Here is a 19,041-nt window from a genome sequence, read left to right as displayed (position 1 = left end):
AAAGAGAAAGAAAGGGTGGTCATGGTCTCAGAAATTCTTATCTGTCATCACCAGGAAGTGGACTGATAGAGTGATGGGGGAAGCTTGACTTAAGACTCAGGTTTGATACCTTACCTTTAGGTGCTGGGATCTGGGCAATGGGGGGAAGTGTTGCCTTTGTGGTTGGGTCTGGTTATGCATTAGCTCTCTGTTCCTAGAGCAGGGAGGGCAGGGAATATGTGGACAGAGAGCGAGGAGTCTGGGAGAATCTTCCCTGTCAGCTCTAGGACTTCAAGCCCTTACCTGTAGCTAGAGTTTTCCTGCCTTGCCCACAGTCAGGACAAATCTCTGTCTACCGCCAGTCCCACAGCTTCTCAGACCCAACCAAGTAAACACAGAGACTTAGATTGGTTACAAACTGTATGGCCATGGCAGGCTTCTTGCTAACTGTTCTTATAGCTTAAATTAATCCATTTCTATAAATCTATACCTTGCCATGTGGCTTGTGGCTTACCGGCATCTTCACATGCTGTTTGTCATGGCGGTGGCTGGCAGTGTCTCCTCCCACCTTCCTGTTCTCTCAATTCTCCTCTCTGTTAGTCCTGCCTATACTTCCTGCCTGGTTACTGGCCAATCAGTGTTTTATTTATTGACCTATCAGAGCATTTGACATACAGACCATCCCACAGCACTTACCTGTTGGTGCGTAGGGCTAAGCTGGCAGGGAAAAGTTGGGTTGCATGATCAGGGAATAAGGACTCCTTATCTATTGGCTCCAGGAGCTGGCCAGACTAGGGAAATATCTGAATTCTTAATGAATCTCAGTGCCATGCTCTTTCCTGAACCAGGTTTTAAACGTATGACAGCTAGTACAATCAGGGAGTGTTTAGTATTTCCACAAATCTGTTGACTCTGTCATGTTAGTCACATCGAAAGGATCCAGAATAAATAGTAAAAATAAAAAGACATTATAGGTTTAGAGAAAGGTCTACATGGATCTTAAACTTCTTTGTTTCAAAAACATTATTATTAACTATTATCTGTTTATAGCAAATGATAGACTGACAGGAAAAGATTTGATGATATCTTAGCATAAAATTATTAGTGAATTTGAGTGCTATGACAACTCCTTAATTTAAATATTAATAATACTTATTAACCATATAGTTGCTAGAGCACTCAGATTTGGACATCAGTATGATCAATATCAAATGTTCTTTCCACTAATCTTTAATAAAATGGTCAAAAATAGTGAATTGGCTAAATTTCTGTGATATCTCACCAATACAAATTAGACTGCTCTGGGTTAGTCAGACAGAAGTAGAATAGAGCAAGGATAAACAGTAGAACAGTCCTTGAAAGAGCAATGTAATAATAGCATTCAGAATCTGTATAGGGTGTGGGGAAAAGATTCAGAATTTGGCATAGAATGTACTGCTCAGGGAGGCACAGAAGCAAGTGTGTATGTGCTTTGTGCTAGAAAACTATTCAAAATTTAACTTTAAAATAAGTGAAAACAAATAACCATGCAATATACAGAGGTGAAGGGAGTGACTGACAAGCTAAGGAAAAAAATCTGTGAATGTAAATTAGAATATGTGCTTCTTTACATTGTGCAAAAATTGACCTTTGCTAGAATAGTGTAATTGGGTTGGAAATGAAATTGACTTGTACATCTATTATAATAATATAATCAAAATATCAAAACAATATAATACAGTAATATAATCAAAATAATAATCAAAAATATATATTCAGACTTTGTACATTTATTTTTTTCTTCATGTTCAATTTTGTTGAAAAGAACACATGATATTGATTATACTGATGAATAAATATGAGTGATAAAGACAATAATAATAATTTAAATGAATTGTAGCCTGGTTATCCTTTGCTTTACATCTAATATCCACTTAGAAGTGAGTACATACTACATATGGTGTTTGTCTTTTTGTGTCTGGGTGACTTCACTCAGGATAGTTTTTTCTAGCTCTATCCATTTGCCTGCAAATTTCACAATGTCATTGGTGGGTTTTTTTGAATTTATTTTATTTTTTATTATTAAGAAATTTTCTATACATTTTACATACCAACCACAGATCCCCTCCCCTTCTTCCTCCCGCCCCCAGCCTCTCCCTCCACCCCATCCCCATTCCCACCTCCTCCAAGGCAAGGCCTCCCATGGGGAGTCAGCAGAGCCTCATACACTCAGTTGAGGAAGGTCTAAGCCCTTCCCCTTCACCAAGGCTGTGTAAGGTGTCCCACCATTGGCAGTGGGCTCCAAAAAGCCAGTTCACACACCAGGGATAGATCTTATTCCCACTGTCAGAGGCCCCTCAAACAGACCAAGCTACACAACTGTCTCACCTAGGCAGGAGGCCTAGGCCAGTCCCATGGAGGCTCCACAGCTATTGGTCCACAGTTCATGAGTTTCTACTAGTTTGGTTTGGTTGTTTCTGTACGTTTCCCCAGTTTCCCCATTACAATCTTGATGCTCCTTGCTCATAGAATCCCTCTTCTCTCTCTTTGACTGGACTTCCTGAGCTAGGCCTGGTACTTGCTGTGGATCTCTGCATCTGCTTCCATCAGTTACTGGATGAAGGCTCTATATTGACAGAGTATTCACTAATCTGATTACCGATAGTCTAGTTCAGGCACCCTCTCCGCTATTGCTAGTAGTCTAAGGTGGGGTCATCCTTGTGGATTCCTGGGAACTTCCCAGCACTATTTCTCCTTATCTCCATGATGTCTCCCTCTATCATGATATCTTTTTCATTGCTCTTCCACTCCATCCCTGTTCCACTGTTTTTTTATTGTTGTTGTTGTTGTTTTTTGTTGTTGTTTTTTTAACAGCCGAGTAATGCTCCACTGTGTAAATGTACCACATTTTCTTTATCTATTCTTTGGTTGAGGGGCATCAACCCCAGAGAAGCTAGGTAATAAGGAGGACCCTAAGAGAGACATGCATGGATCCTCCTAGGAAGGGGAAATAGATAAGATCTCCTGAGTAAATTGGAATCTGGGGAGGCAGGAAGCTGGTGAAGAGGGGAGGTGACAGGAGAACATGACGGAACTGGATGGTAGAGTTGGGGGAGGGACAGAGAGGGAAAGAGAGGAAAGAGATATCTTGATAAAGGGAGACATTATGGGGTTAGGGACAAATCTGGTGCTAGGGAAATTCCCAGGCAACCACAAGGATGACCCCAGCTAAGACTCTAAGCAATAGTGGAGAGGGTCCCTGAACTGGCCTTCCCCTGTAAATCAGATCGATGACTACCCTAATTGTCGTCATAGAACCTTCATCCAGTAACTGATGGAAGCAAATGCAGAGATCCACAGCTAAGGACTGGGTGGAGCTCCCGGAGTCCAAAGAGAGGGAGGAGGGATTCTATGAGCAAAGGAGTCAAGATCACGATGGGGAAACCCAAAGAGACAGCTGACCCGAGCAAGTTGGAGCTCACTGACTCTGGAGAACCTGCGTGGGACTGAACTAGACCTTCTGAATGTGGGTGACAGTTGTGTGGCTTGGGCAGTATGTGAGGCCACTGGCAGTGGGACCAAATTTTATCCATCCCTAGTGCATGAACTGGCTTTTTGGAGCCCATTCCCTATGGTGGGATACCTTGTTCAGCCTCGATACGGGGGGAGGGACTTGGTCCTGCCTCAACTTGATATGCCAGACTTAGTTGACTCCCCATGGGAGGCCTTACCCTCTCTGAAGAGTGGATGGGCCTGGGGAAGAAGACATTTCATAACACTGCTGAAATTTACTAGGAATTTCTTGCTAAGATGTCTTCAACTGTCTTCTTGTCATTCAGTCATTTCATATAATAATAGATAATAGCTAAGAAAATGTTGTTTGAAACAAATTAGTTTAAGTCACATATAGATCTTTCTCCAAATCTTTAATTTTATTTTTATTCTTATTATGGGTTCTTTATGTGAGAGTAATGAGATAAATACAACAGATTAAATCTAACTGTGTGAAGTGGTTATATAATAGAAATATAAAAGACTCCTTGATAACATTTAGAGTTGTAATTTTTTTTAAATAAAGATGTTCAGGAAAGAACTAACAGTTGACATTGCTTTATAAATTCATATTCTACTGGGCACTGATATGCAAACTTTAGCAAGATTCAAATCCTTTTTGAGTCCTCCCTCTTGTCTTAAAAAAAAGTTAATAATCTTAGTCTGTCTGTCTTGTGTCTAAAGGTTAAATGAACATTCTTAGTCTCTTATTGCCTCATTCCTTAGAGCATTCTGCCATGCGTGATCCCAGGCAGGGCTATAGCACACACAGTACTTAAGACGGATTCAAGCTCCTTCTTTAAGCGACGTATTTCCTGCGATCTAAGGAATATATTTCTGGCTTTGTACATTGGTATCTTAAACGTCACCCTAGGCTGATAGAAGGACCCACTGTCAATCTTTCCTCACATAGCTATGAGAAGCCAGAAAATTATATGATTTTACCAATGAAAGAGAGACGAAGAAATGTTTTTACCTGGGAATCAGATACTACGGTGGACATTTCTGGAAATCATTCTAAATGTTCCTGAAAGTCCCTGGAATTTTGCAAGCCATTTATTCTCTTATAGAACATTCCCTTTCTTACTACACATTTTTTTCCCATTTAATGTTTTCTTTCCCTTAAAATAGCATAGAACCTATGATACTAAACACACTGTACCCAAGATGTTGATGTACATTCTTTTAAAGTTTAACTAAGACTAATGAATAAAAGCTGTTCAATATTTCTTAGCTATGTCACTCAGGTTGATTGACATTGCACCTGGAGTAGCACCAAGGGATTGCCAGCACAGCCTGAATCTGGATCATTGTGATTGTCCTTATACACATGTGGAGTTAAGATACAGAGATATTCCCCAACAGTGGGGGCATGGAAAGCAGCAGTCATATGAAACAGTGAGTGTCTGTCCTGAGAGTTATTTAAGGCTCACTTTTACCTTGGCTGAAAACTTACATTTAAATACAAGCTTTAGGCAATTCTTTTCTCTATATAGACCTCACCTTAATTACTTTGTTTCGTTAGTCAGCAGAAATGTATTTCTTAAATCTCACGCAATTCTCACTGCCAATGTGCCTAGTGTGCAGACATAAATGGCAGTCTTTCTAGAAATAACTACTCCAAACAAGGATTACAAAAAAATACCAAGGTATTTATTTGTTCCTAAGATCTAATCACAGAATCATAATATGTAATGTAATGTCATACACCTGTAAAAGCAAACATAATTAATAGTAAAAACAATAATAATGTGAGCAATATACTGAGGTGTCAGATTATACAAGTTTATTTAATAAATTTTCATTGTCATATACTGTTGGATAACAACCAAATAGAGCACATATATGTCAATATTACTGTGGGTAAGGCATAACCATGATTACTCATCCCAGGTTCTACCAGAAGTTGAGAAGTTCCTATTAGAAGAAAGAAAGGATAGCTATAAGTGATGAACATGGAAACAATGGGTACAGGATGCAGAGACATTGATTTCAATATTGTAGAATGTACACAGTTAACAGCTGATTCCAGAGAGATGTGGTCCACATGTTGGAATGCAAAATGAAGGTTGGTAGGTATTGAAAAGCAAGTAAGTTGGGTAGCAGAAAGTGAACATATTACTTAAGGAAGGGAAAATAGGTACTTCATAATTCAGAGATTGTAGGCCTCTGGATCCACAGTCCCCTGAGAAGCAGCTTCTGGATCCATAGCCCAGAGAATGGAAGTTGCTGAACCCACAACTCAGAGACCCAGCATATGTCCCCTGGCAGGGACTGAAAGGTGTGGAGCTCCTGGGGTAGTAGCAGGGCTTCTGGCAGGGACTGGACACCACACAGGAACTCTGGGAGCTGGTGGGCTCAAGGCAGGTCTCCTGACAGGCACTGTGTAGCTGGCAGGTGCTGGGAGAGCAGCTGGTGGTACTGTAAGCCAGGTTGCTGGTGCAAGAAGAGCCAGAGGATGAACCTGAGGAGGGCAGGCAGCACCTACAGGAGGTAGAGAAGTTTGCAGAGCAGCAGTTACAGGCCATGTTGAGAGGAGATGTGAGCTCAGCTGGATGTAACTGAGAGGACTGAGTTTGAATGTCACCCTGTGGAGAGCTGGGTTTATGTACTCTCAGCAACAGGTGTGGTACCCAACAGGGTCATCCTTGTCCTATTTCTGTTCTGTCCTTTACAAATGAGCTACTCACACATTTCTCTGTAATTGCAGCTGCTTTGGAATAGTTTCCCTCAAGGTCTATTTATTGCTGTTGTAATTTCATTGTTACAGCAATAGGCAGTCAACTACTACTGTGTCATAAATGCCATGATTGTTGAACACTAAAGATCATTTCATCATGTCCAGGAAAATCTCTCTTTTTCCTCTTGACATACTTATTGTATGTTTTGTCACAGGATTTTATGAGGAAATATTTTTCTTCATGTGGTGTGAAGTAAGAGTAACTTGTCATCTCTTTATTAAGGAATTGGTAGCATCATGTCGGACGTGATATGGAACCTATTGAAGATTAACCCCATTGTCACCATCCTTTTTAAATTTTTCAAACTTATGCCATGTTTGTTACTCAGCATTGTTTGCTTTTATTTCTCCAGTTTTTTAAAAAAAGGCCACACACACACACACACACACACACACACACACACACACACACAAAAAAAAAAAAAAAAAAAAAAAAAACCCAAGCAAAGGAAAGAAGAGAAAGGAAAAACTGAGTAACAGTGAACCTGAGTAGAGGGAGGAAAACTGTGTTAGCAAGGGGGAAACTGAGGGAGCCTCACAAGTGCTAACTTTTGGACCATTCTAATGGAGTTAAGCTGGTAAATGGCTGTTAGTTGAGAGGTGGAAATGAGTGTTCAATCCAGTGCCGCTGATGTGTTGTTTAAGGTAGCACTGGATTCTCCTGTGTTCAGCATGGGAATTCCACTTCTAGCACCTTAATCCTCAGAGATTTAGCTGACCACAGGTCTTTCTGCTAAGGTTTATGCAGAAACCTTGCTTTTCAGGGACTGCTGTGAGGCAACAATTCAGCCTGGGGAATATGAAAGGGTTTCTAGGAGACTTTGACAGCCAAATTTAAACTAGTTTTCCCCTTCAGCTACTATGCAGACACCTTGAGTCTGCATAGGTGCTCGGGCCTTTTATCTTTTTCCTGAGCCCTCTCTTGTGGAAGAATCTAGAAAAGGAAAAACATGTATGAAGACTAAATATACCAAATCTTGTTCATGCCATTTTGAAAATAAAACGTATAGTTGGTGAGGAGCATGGATACCAATTTTCAGAACTTTGAAAACAAGCCAGTAAAGATTAAGCTTCCATGTCAGTAACATGACTTTTCCATGTTCTTTGACTCACTAGGGGAGTCTTTAGCAATGTAGCCCCATCATCAAGTTCTTGAGGGTAAGTAAGAACAATGGCAATCAACCTTTAATGTTTGGGGCTCCAGGGAGCCCATTCTCCAACAGCTCTGAAAGAGGAAGCACATGCCTGGCAGTGAGCTTTATATTTGATAGCCTATGTTGTCTAACAGGGGCATTGCACCCCTGCTATATGTAAGTGTGTGTGTGTGTGTGTGTGTGTGTGTGTGTGTGTGTGTGTGTATGTATAAACCTCTATAGTAGTTAGTTTCTATTTGGCTTTTCAAAAATCTTCGGCTTTAGTTAACTATTCCCATATACCCCTCTTCTTTGTCTTCCTACCCCTCACCCTCTTAATACTTCTTGCTCCAATATTCCCCATTTGACTTGATTAACACCTGCATTCCATTGCCTCTCTCTTAGAAGCCTCCCTGATGGGCCTTTACTGTTTCCCTAACTTATTTAAGTATTCCAAGTTACACGTCTAAAGATTCAAAGCCAACATCCATGTACGAAAGAGAACATGCAGTGTTTGTCTTTCAGGCTTTGGATTACCTTGCTCAGAATTATCATTTCTAGCTCCATCCACTCATCTACAAATTTTGTAATTTCATTTTTCTTAACAATATTCCACTGTATAAGTGTACCACATTTTCATTACCAATTCATCAGTGTTTGAAGATACCAAAAAAAAAGAAAGAAAAAAGAAGTCCTGACAATGATCCTATTTGCAATTTTTTATTAAAAAAATTCCTAAGAATAAAACTAAGATAAAATATGAAAGTTTTGTGTAATAAAGACTTTACAACACTGAGTAAAGTAACTCAAGAAGAAAAAAACAGAACAGAAAAAAATCCTAAAATTTATATGCAAACACAAAAGACTTGGAAAAGATCAAATAACCTTGAATAAAATATTGATAGATGTATCAGATCCTGCATTCCAAGTTATACTACAGTGCTACAGGAATAGTAGCAGTATGGTCCTGGCCTTAAAAACTGACATACAGTTGAAGACCTAGATATAAGCCCACTATCCCATAGCCATCTTATTTTTGACAAAGAGGTCAAAAATATACATTGGAGAAAAGATAGCATCTTCAAAAGAATGATACTGATCAAATTAGAAAGCTGCAGGTAGCAGAATAAAACTAGATCCTTACTTTTCATCCTTCTCAAAAACTCAACTCTAAATGAATCAAAGATTTTAACATAAGACCTGATCCCTTGAATCTGTTAGAGGAGAAATTAGGAACTAGGTTTCAGTTTAGAGCTTAGGACTATCTTGATAGAGCACCAGTAGTGCAGGCATTAGGACCACCAATTTACTAATAGGACCTCCTAAAACTAAATAAAAAGCTTCTGTCCTTCAAAGGAACCATCACTGGAGTAAAGAAACAAATTACTTTAACTCCCCTAAAGCTCTTTACCTACACATAAACTTTTCTTTTTCCTTTTATGTTTTATTGTGGCTCCTCTCTCCTCTCCATGAGGATAATGAGATACAATTGATCCCATCTATTCATATTAATCCATTTCCATTATCGCAAGAATACAAAAGGCTCCTTGATTACACTAATAACTGTATATTTTAGGAAGAAAATAATTCAGAAAAGGACAAAGAATGGAGACACCTTCAAGAATTCAGATTTTACTAGGCTTCGGTGCACAAACTCAGGCAAACGTCAAACCTGTTTTGAGTCCTCTTTTTCTTCAGTCTGAAACTGTCAATAATCTTTTGTTCTTTCATATGTCTGGAAGCTAAATGAAAGTTCTCTGTCTTATAATACTTTATTCCATGTAGCAGGCTCCCAAAGATGACACGGCACATAGCATTGTAGGTTTCCAAACATTTTATGAACAATATTTTCTCTAGAGTTTTCGCAATACTTCTTTGGCTATGCACTTAGGTATCACAAAGGTCATACTAGGAAAACAAATGGTCCCACCTGTTCTTCCTCCATTACCCAGTTATAAGAATGCAGGAAATTGCACAATTTTAACCAGTGAGAAACAGAGCTGATGAAGACATGTTTTTCTCTTGGTATCATCAGATCCCAGAGTGGACAGTTCCAAGAGTCTCTCCAAAACGTGTCTGAAAATCTCTAGAATATTGCATCCCATTTGTGCCTTGTAAAAATGACTCTAAGATGTTTCTTTATACTTTGTTTTTATTCATTTGCACAGTAGCACCTGCTTTCCAAGATCATAGGACAAATAATTTATTCCCAAGTCTCTGACTTAATTTTTTTCCCTTTTTTTCTTTACTAAGAAATTTTTTATTCATTTTGCATACCAACCACAGATTCCCCTCTCATCTCTTCTCCTGCTCCCTCCAGCCTTCCTAACCCCACCCCACCCCCGCCAACTCCCATCCTTTCCTCCAAAAAGGTAAGGCCTCCATGGGGAGTCAACAAAGCCTGGTGCATTCAGTTGAAATAGGTCCAAGTCACTCCCCCTGCATTTGAGACTAAGATTAAGTAATGAAATATTGTCAAAGTTTCTAAGAAACACTGCTTTCAGGCTCACGGATGTTGAGCCTAGGAGAAGCATTAGGATGTTCCTATAACCTCCTAACTATAGTGTTCCCCCATAAAATCATGACCTATCTAGAGAATTTATGGTGAATTTTCCCTTGGCTACATTTAGATAATCTAGAATATCTACATTTAGATAATTTAGAATACCTACATTTAGATAATATATTAACTTTTCCTGTGTATAAGCAGCGTCTTGAAAATTCTATAGTATTTTATTCTTGTTTATTTCATTGCTTATTTATGTGCTAATTACTTATTTTCTCAGGATGAACAGAAATTAATGTCCTCCAATCTGAACAATACTCACTGCCTTTGAGCAATGTCTACAGATACGAATGAAAGTCTTCTAGTAATTGGCTACTCTGAATAAGGAATATACCCCCAATGCAATGTACATATATTTCTCAATCCACTTGAACAATCATACCTCTATGTAATTAATCTTTCAAATCCATAAATGCAAAAGCTATGAGCAAAATATTAATAATGGGAGAAGTATATTTTCGGTGTCAAAATGAACCAAATTATTCAATGGTATTTCTTAAGTTGGTCTTGAATTAAAAACCAATAGCATAGATATATATCCACAGAACAGAAATTAAGGCATAGTTTGGTTACTCACTCATCTCAGAATCTGCCAGAAACTGAGGATGAAAAAGAAACAGATAGCAGGAGGGGTAATCATGGAAACACTATTTGAGGGCATGGAGACTTTGACTTCAATACTGTAAGAATATAAATGCCTAGTAATTAATGCCATAGAGGCCATTCATAAGGGTGGACTGTAACAAGGATGTTAGTACAAAAAGCCAAATAGGATAGGTACCATTGGACATATAGCTAATGGAAAGGGAGCCAGGAATTCCATCATTCAGAGATCTGAAATCACCAGATTCACAGCCCACTGAGTAGCAGCTTCTAGATCCATAGGATCTGGAACGGCACCTTCTTGAACCAAAGCTCAAAAATCAACTAAGTTATCTCACAGGGGCTGTAAATCATAAAGTTCCATAGTAAGAGCAGGACACATGACAGGGATAGACAGTGCATAAGACCTTGGGAAGCTTCTTGGCTCACTACAGGTCATCTAATAGTCATTAGAGAGGAGCTGAGTTGATAGGTACTGAGAGAATAGTTGGTAATGCTATAGACAAGCTGCTGGGCTAGCAAGAGACACACAAGGACTCCAAGGAGAGTAGATAGCACCTAATGGAGTGTGTAGTGAATACTCCAAAACAGCTTTTGTTAGACATGTCGATCGGGATATGAACTCTGCTGGATATAACTGAAAAGGTTCTGAATTTAATGTTACCTCATGGGGAGATGCATCTATATAATCTCAGCAACAGGTGTGGTATCCAACAGTGTTACCCTTGGCATGTTTCTGCTTTCAACTTTTTAGTTATGAAACTGAGTAGTAATCTGTTAATTTAATTGAATTTGAGCAGGTTCCTGCACAGTGTATTTGTGGCTGTTGTAATTTTTGTTATAGCAAATATTATAAGTTACTCCTATGACAGGAATGTCATGACTGATTTACACTAATGTTTATTCTGTAATTTCTAGAAGAATCTTCCCCCTTTACTCTTGACATAATTTGTATGTGTTTTGCTTAGAATGATGTAGATACACTCTCTCTAGAGCAGTAATTCTCAACCTGTGGGTTATGACCTTTCGAAGTCACATATCAGTTATCCTGCATATCAAATATTTATGTTATAATTCATTACAGTAGCAAAATTACAGTTATGAAGTAGCAACAAAATAATTTTATGGCTGGGAGTCACCACAACAGGAGGAACTATTAAAAGGTCCCAGCATTAGGACGGTTGAGACAGCTCTACAGAGTGACTGAGCCTAGAGAGGATAAAAGGAGGGGAAAGCCAATGGCCAATCTTAACTCAGAATTTTCCCCACTGGCCCTAAGCAGCCAATTTTACTCCCCATAGGTCTCAAGGATCTTTGCTGTTTCTCCGAGTCCTCTGCTTACATGCATAGGTTTTGATTACAAAACAATTATAATTGTAAATTAAAATCAAAGAAACAAAGACTCAAAAATAATCATGCCGTGTGTGTGGTTAAGAACACTGGCTGCTCTTCAAAAGTATGTGGGTTTAATTCCAACACTCACATGGTGGCTGGTAAGTATCTGTAACTCTAGTTCCAGGGAATTCAACACTCCCTTCTGGCCTCCAAGTGCACCAGGTATGCAAATGTCCCAAAGATACACACAGACATAATACACACACACATAACATTTTTAAAAAGTGATATAAGAGACAGAGATAAATGCAATGATTGACAAAGTAAGGAAAAATTTCTATTGGAAGTTAGGTTACATATACTTTTTTAAACATTTTACGACTCCACTTTGGTACAATGAGGTAATTTGTTTAAAAATCTCTGACTGGCATATTCAAAACAATCACCAAAATTTTCTTCATAAGTTTTTGACTTTATTATATTTGACATAATATTATCCCTAATCATGATTTATATCTTTTATTATTATTCAAATAATAAAAATAAAGCTTTGTAACACTTTGTTTTGGTCCTAAGAATGAGAATAAGAACTCAAATTGAGTGTAATCATGGCACAAATGTCATAGGATTGGCCACTCACTTTTTGATTGAATTTATGGTCCACTCCATGAGGTGGTATTCATCCTGGACAGCACTGAAGTGGCCATAACCTGAGAACAGATAGGTCATAGCCTAGGATAAAACCTATTGCTGTTAATCTTCTAAGGGAACGTAGCAATAAAATCACTCCTAAAGCCATATTGCCATAGCTATAAAGGAGAACATCACTCAGCCCTCATTAGAGAAACTTCTACTTGTAGTAGATAGAAACTAACATGGAGATACACAACTGAACGATGTGCAGAAAGTGAGAGAGTTTGGAGCACTCATCCTAAGTGGGTGTTTTCACCAGTCTCCTCCCCTCAGGGCTCAGGGATCTATGTGGAAGAGGAGACAGAAAGATTCTAAGAGGCAGAGGAGGTGAATGACTCCAAGGAAACAGTGTCTTCCAGTAACTGCAGGACTGATACGCAAATGAACTCACAGAGGCTGTGATAGCAAACACAGACAGACACAGTTTCAAGCCAGACAAAACCCCAGCACTGAGTGTGAGTGTACTCACACTCTTTCCTTCTTTCTTCCTTCCTTTCTGTTTTTTATCTTTTTGTTAGTCTCTCTGTTTTGAATTTTAGAGTGCTGTTATTCAAGAAGCCACATGTGGTCCATGACTGGGTAGGTCTTTGAATGAGACCTTTTGAGATTCTAGAGGATGTGCATGGCATAAGGTCTATTGAGATGCCTTAGTCTTCCTTCATCTGGCGATATACAGCAGAAACCCTACTGAATGAAGAGGGCCTTATGACTTAAATGAAATTCCTGAGCTACCTTGTTTTATATTATCAAATATGTGCATGTGTCTATGCATATTTTATGCATATTGAAATACATGTGTGCATGTGTATTTGTAAAAGTATAACAAATTGATAGGTTTAATTACATATAAAATTTGGAAAATTTGTTATAAAACTGATATTATTTCACCATTATAGATACTTTCTTTTCCTAAAGGAATATCATGTTGTCTACTAGCATATAATGTTGCTATATATCTTGCATATATATCTAAAACATAGTATTGACACGAGTTAAAATGATTTAAAACAAACAAAATTGTATATCAAATTGGCATATGAATATCTTTTTTCTACTGATATCAAGTGAACATCTCTCATGCTGTGTGTATTCTTATTCCATTCTTCCTTCTACAAAAATCTTTAGGGGCTAAAGATTTGCTTAGCAGACATTACTTTGATACAGGATGCACAGTCTCCAAAATAAAATTCACAATTTTTTTAATAAGTAACCAACTGAAATAGTTTTGTCAGCCATATTAAATATGCCCAAGATTAGCACCCATCTGAAATCTCTAACATCCATAAACAAAATTTTTTACAGTCAAACAGTTGGAGCAATATTTAATACATTCATATTTACAAATTTCCCCTTCCCTTTATTCTTCCTTAAGAGGGCTTAGTAGTAGGAGATAGTTTCCCTAAAACCTATACAAGCTCAGGTTGTTGCTTAAGGTCACTGGAGTACCATATGTTAAAGCTGGCAGTTGGAGTCTCCTGAGAATCCCTTTCTTTCCTGGGCTGGGTCACTGCTTGGCAGCAGTCCATGAAAAACAAGGTCTCTGTAGGAACCACAGCAGAAAGGTCCACAGTCCACAGTTTATGTCTTAGGGTGGTAGAAGTGAAACCTCCACCGTCACAGTGGTCACACCAGAATGAAGTGAAATCTCCACAGTCACACCAGTGGTACATCAAGCAACAAGTCAGATGTGCTAGATCTAAAATTTATTTCCTCATCGAATGTTTTGGGCATTTACAAGATTAATTCCATTCAAAGAGTCTAAAACCGGCACTTGCTGGGCGATCTCAGCTTTGTCCGCGGCTGCCACAGCACCAGTCATCTGATCCTCTTCCTCTCTCTCTTCCTAGGTTCAACGTCATCCAGTTTTCCCCTTTATTACTTTTGTTGGGTAATGTTGAATAAATAACAGAGAATAATAGGAAAAAATGAGAAGGGGTGATGATGATAGGGTTAATCTTCAGTGGGTTCCACATTAAGCCAGAAGTGATGTTTCCAAGTCATTAACAAAATAAAAGTTACTTTCATTCCATACCTTGTAAAGAAAAACGTTTTCCTCATAACATCCAATGACAAAACACACAAGTAGTACGTCAAGAGGAAAAAGATTTTCCTGGACATGACGAAATAATTTTTAGTGTAAAATAATCATGGCATTTCTGACATAGAAGTAGCTCTACATCCTTTGTTACAATGAAATTACAACAGCCATAAATATACTGTGCAGAAAAAGTATTCAAATGTAACTGCAATTATAGAGAAATTTGTCAGTGCACATTTGTAAGGGACAGAACACTCCCAGGACAAGCATGATCCTGTTGGGTACCACACCTGTTGCTGAGAATATATAAACCCAGCTCTGCACAGGTGGGAATCAAACTCAGAATCCTCTCAGTTACATCCAGCTAAGCTCACATCTCTATTCAACATGACCTGTAAATGCTGCTCTGGAAATTTTTCTACCTCCTCTAGGCACTGCCTGCACTCTTCAGGTTCCTCCTGTGGCTCTTCCTACCCTAGCAACCTGATCTACAGCACTACCAACTGCTCTCCCAGCACCTGCCAGATGGAATCATCTCTGAACGGTGGATGTCAGGAGACCTGCATCAAGCCCATCAGCTGCCAGAGGTCCTGTGTGGTGTCCAGCCCCTGCCAGACAGCCTGTTACTACTCCAGAAGCTCCGTACCTTGCAGTCCCTGCCAGGAGGCATATGCTGGGTCTCTGGGCTTTGAGCCAAGCAGCTTCCATTCCCTAGACTGTGGATCTAGCAGATACTACATAGTGGGTTGTACACCCAGTGGCTTCGAATATTTGTATTATGTAGTCTCTGGCTTCCCTTCCCAGAGCTATGGGTCCAGATTCTGCTATTCAACCCACCTGCCTGCTAGTACCTATCAACCTTGTTATAAACCAACCTATGATAACATCCTCCATGGATTATACTGTTGAGTCTCTATACAATATGCCTATGCTCTGAAGCCATTGTTTTCTTGCTTCCCCACTCTTGCTGTCTGTTAATGCTCCCATTAATAGCTTCTCTCTTTCTCAATTTCTAGGAGATTCTGTAATTTGTGGGCAAATTCAAATTATTCCTTTCTCTCCTTGCTTTGGAAAAATGATATATGTACTGTTTGGTTTTCACTCAAGAACTATTGAAAATTAAAATTTTCATCTAATACATTTATGCAATTTGACACCTCAGTGTATTGTATCCTTCAATATTAATTTGCTCATAGGTTTGCATTCAAGCATTTGGGGAGTTCATTGCATGTCAATATAGTTGTTTAATTTTGTTTGCAAACATACATTTCTACATTTAGTTGTGTTCCTTACCTTCAAGAACATTTGGATAGACTTTCAGAGTTGTCCACCCCAGGATCAGTCCCAAAGGGAAGGGCATTTCTTCATTGGCTTGCGCCTTTCATTAGTTGGCATTCTGGAGTTTCTGGGATTCTCATCACGGCATTGGAGTCCTTCTGTTACCTTAATGGGACCTTTGAGATACCCACATATATGTGTGTGTTGTATATCCTAAAGGAAACATTAGAGAAAGGGGTTTATAGAATGGGTGTGAACCTCACACAATCTGTGTGCCAGCAGCCTGTCTAGCATCATCTGTGACAGCATGCTATATGGAAGAAGGTAATATGAGACATAGGATTTTATCATAACATTTACACATCAGAGCAAGATTGTTAACCTCTTTAGACAAGATGGGGAGATTCTTTTTTTTTTTTGTTTGTTTTTGTTTTGTTTTGTTTTTCGAGACAGGGTTTCTCTGTGTAGCTTTGCACCTTTCCTGGAACTCACTTGGTAGTCCAGGCTGGCCTCAAACTCACAGAGATCCGCCTGGCTCTGCCTCCCGAGTGCTGGGATTAAAGGCGTGCGCCACCACCACCCGGCTGATGGGGAAATTCTTAAAGAGTTTGAAGTTTGCTAGAGTTTTAGAGCAAGCCCCAGGATAACTTGAATTTATAAAGGAATGCCAGTTCCTTGTTCTTTCTGGAACTTGTTCATTTGTTTTCAAGAATACAACTCATAGGATAATCAGGCATTATTTGGTATTACTGCTGCTGTGTGAATTGTATCATATATTTAATCTGTTGAACCTAATTCATTAGTCCCATATAGACAATGCACAAAAAGAGTTAAAATAAATATGAGTTTAATTAGGAACAGAGTTTCAAGAGAACTTTTTGTGTTCTCTCTCTCTCTCTCTCTCTCTCTCTCTCTCTCTCTCTCTCTCTCTCTCTCTCTCTCTTTCTCTCTCCCTCCCTCCCTCCCTCCCTCCCTCCCTCCTTCCCTCCCCAGTCCCTCTCTCTCACCCTTAGTGATAGTGTCCTCTACTGGTGGATTGTCCTGCTTTCTGCTTTGCTTTAAGGTTTTTGTTTATTTGTTTAAGTATAAAATAATACTTTAAGGTTAGGGGAAATGATTTAAAACAAATAAAAAGTCATGTACAAAGTTCATACATAAACACAGATTTTTGCCTCCTAATACTAAGCGATCATCATCTTTTAATTAGTTCCTTCAGAGTGAGTTTCCTCTAATGTTTTCTTTTATCATATTCATCCCCCAACTTTTCCAAAATTCAACCTCCTTCCCTATCCACCCAACTGTATCCTTAAAAAAATACTCAAGAGCAAATTGTGCTTCCCAAATCTTTGTTCTTAGCACTGAGGTATGATCACCTTACCAGGGACTACATTCTTAAAAATATAAATAAATAAATAAATAAATAAATAAATAAATAAATAAATAAACTGACCCTTCTTTGTCCAGAAGCCAACAATTGCCAGTCATTCCATGCCTGGAGTGAGACTACGTGTCTATCCCTCTTCTCCATGCCTTGATTTCTTCTGGCTTGGTCTTGTACAGGTTTTGTGCATTCTATTTAAATCTGCCTTCTTATTTAATTTTTATTCTATCTTTTAAAATATTTATTTTATTTTAAATTTTATATGATTGAATATATAAATATATTTACATAATTATAAATAAGTATTTATCACCCACCTAAAAAGGCTCTGGTTATAGGTATGTGCAGGTGAGTGTAGGTGCTCACATAGTCAGAGGGGTCCACTGACCCTGGAGCTGGATCTATAGGCAGCTATGAGTCTTCAGATGTGGGTGGTGGAAACTGAACTAGAATGTGCAGGAGTAGCACCTTCTGTTAGCCACTACAACATCTCTCCGGACCCATTATTCTAACTCTGTTGACACATACAGTATGTGTCTTCAATAAAATTACATGTTTAACTTTCCATGCAATCAGTGATGGCACCTACCCTCATGAGGTTGTCATCTGCTTATTATACAAGTTTTATGCTCTCAATAAACTCTTCCTGGTCATATAAATACAACTCTTTACATTAAAAATTACATGATTTTTAACTAATAGCTTTTGAAAAGAATTACTTTGCAAAGTATAAGTTCTAGATGCTGTTCCAAATAATAAAATAAGTAGTTGTGTATTTAAGGATATGAGGCATGCTCACAGTAGCTAGAGGATTTAGATTATTTTTTATGTGTTCAGATGCGGCATAAATTCATGCCCATACTTCATGTACACCTAACTTTCTCACTACCTCCACCTACTGGTGGATAGTGGGTATTACTGCATCATGCTGGCTGCGGACCTGCCCACGACACTCAAACAGAGGAAAGGGAAAGGAGAGACCCATCTCCACGTAGGTCATCTTTTTAGCTATGTACCTTGTCCTGTATATTATAATAACAATAATGTCTCTCATTGCGATCCTTCTGCATTCTGTCTTTGAATGGAAAATATTCTCTTTTGTTAGGAGAATGTTTTAAAAATGGGAGACTTGCCGGGCGGTGGTGGCGCACGCCTTTAATCCCAGCACTCGGGAGGCAGAGCCAAGCGGATCTCTGTGAGTTCGAGGCCAGCCTGGGCTACCAAGTGAGTCCCAGGAAAGGCTCAAAGCTACACAGAGAAACCCTGTCTCAAAAAAAACAAAAAACAAACAAAAAAAAATGGGAGACTTGTCCTAAATTTAACAAAAATTAGTTAGCTTTACGTCCATCTTGAACCCCACCAGATGAATCCATGGCAAAAGTAGACTAATAGCTCCCTAGACCAGGCCTTATGCATGATGAAGAAGTTACTATTGGTTATCGGTAAAAGGAAAATCATGAGACAATTAACAATTGTCTTTTTTTGTTTTGTTTTTGTTTTTGTTTTTGTTTTTTCGAGACAGGATTTCTCTGTGTAGCTTTGCGCCTTTCCTGGGACTCACTTGGTAGTCCAGGCTGGCCTCGAACTCACAGAGATCCTCCTGGCTCTGCCTCCCGAGTGCTGGGATTAAAGGCATGCGCCACCACCGAAACTGGGTGCTGAGACAAAGCTGAAATAAAACCAGCATATGTTGAGCCTGGGGGCTAAATCATCTCCACCTTTGATAATGATTCCTGGAATTAACTGATTAAGCCTGAGTGACAT

General features: G+C 38.9%; 1 protein-coding gene and 1 long non-coding RNA gene across 2 annotated transcripts; one reads left to right on the top strand and one right to left on the bottom strand.

Annotated features, from left to right (window-relative positions):
- Positions 1 to 5,281: 5,281 nt before the first annotated feature.
- On the bottom strand, positions 5,282 to 17,707 carry LOC131922683 (uncharacterized). The gene is made up of 3 exons (XR_009382357.1): positions 17,595 to 17,707; positions 15,912 to 16,109; positions 5,282 to 5,994 (listed from the first exon to the last, which is right to left on the bottom strand). It is a non-coding gene; the product is annotated as an uncharacterized LOC131922683 (long non-coding RNA).
- LOC131922682 (keratin-associated protein 13-1-like) lies at positions 15,006 to 15,527 on the top strand. Its single transcript, XM_059277525.1, has one exon. It carries the CDS (start codon positions 15,006 to 15,008, stop codon positions 15,525 to 15,527), a length of 522 nt encoding a protein of 173 aa, XP_059133508.1.
- Positions 17,708 to 19,041: the final 1,334 nt, after the last annotated feature.

The sequence above is a fragment of the Peromyscus eremicus genome, chromosome 12 (assembly GCF_949786415.1).
Source record: "Peromyscus eremicus chromosome 12, PerEre_H2_v1, whole genome shotgun sequence".
Lineage (NCBI taxonomy): Eukaryota > Metazoa > Chordata > Mammalia > Rodentia > Cricetidae > Peromyscus > Peromyscus eremicus.
Note: the sequence above shows the minus strand (reverse complement) of the source record. Positions and strands in the feature narration are given on the sequence as shown.

Excerpts from the sequence above, each read along its gene's own strand:
- LOC131922682 (XM_059277525.1), top strand. The coding sequence starts at position 15,006 with ATGACCTGTAAATGCTGCTCTGGAAATTTTTCTACCTCCTCTAGGCAC.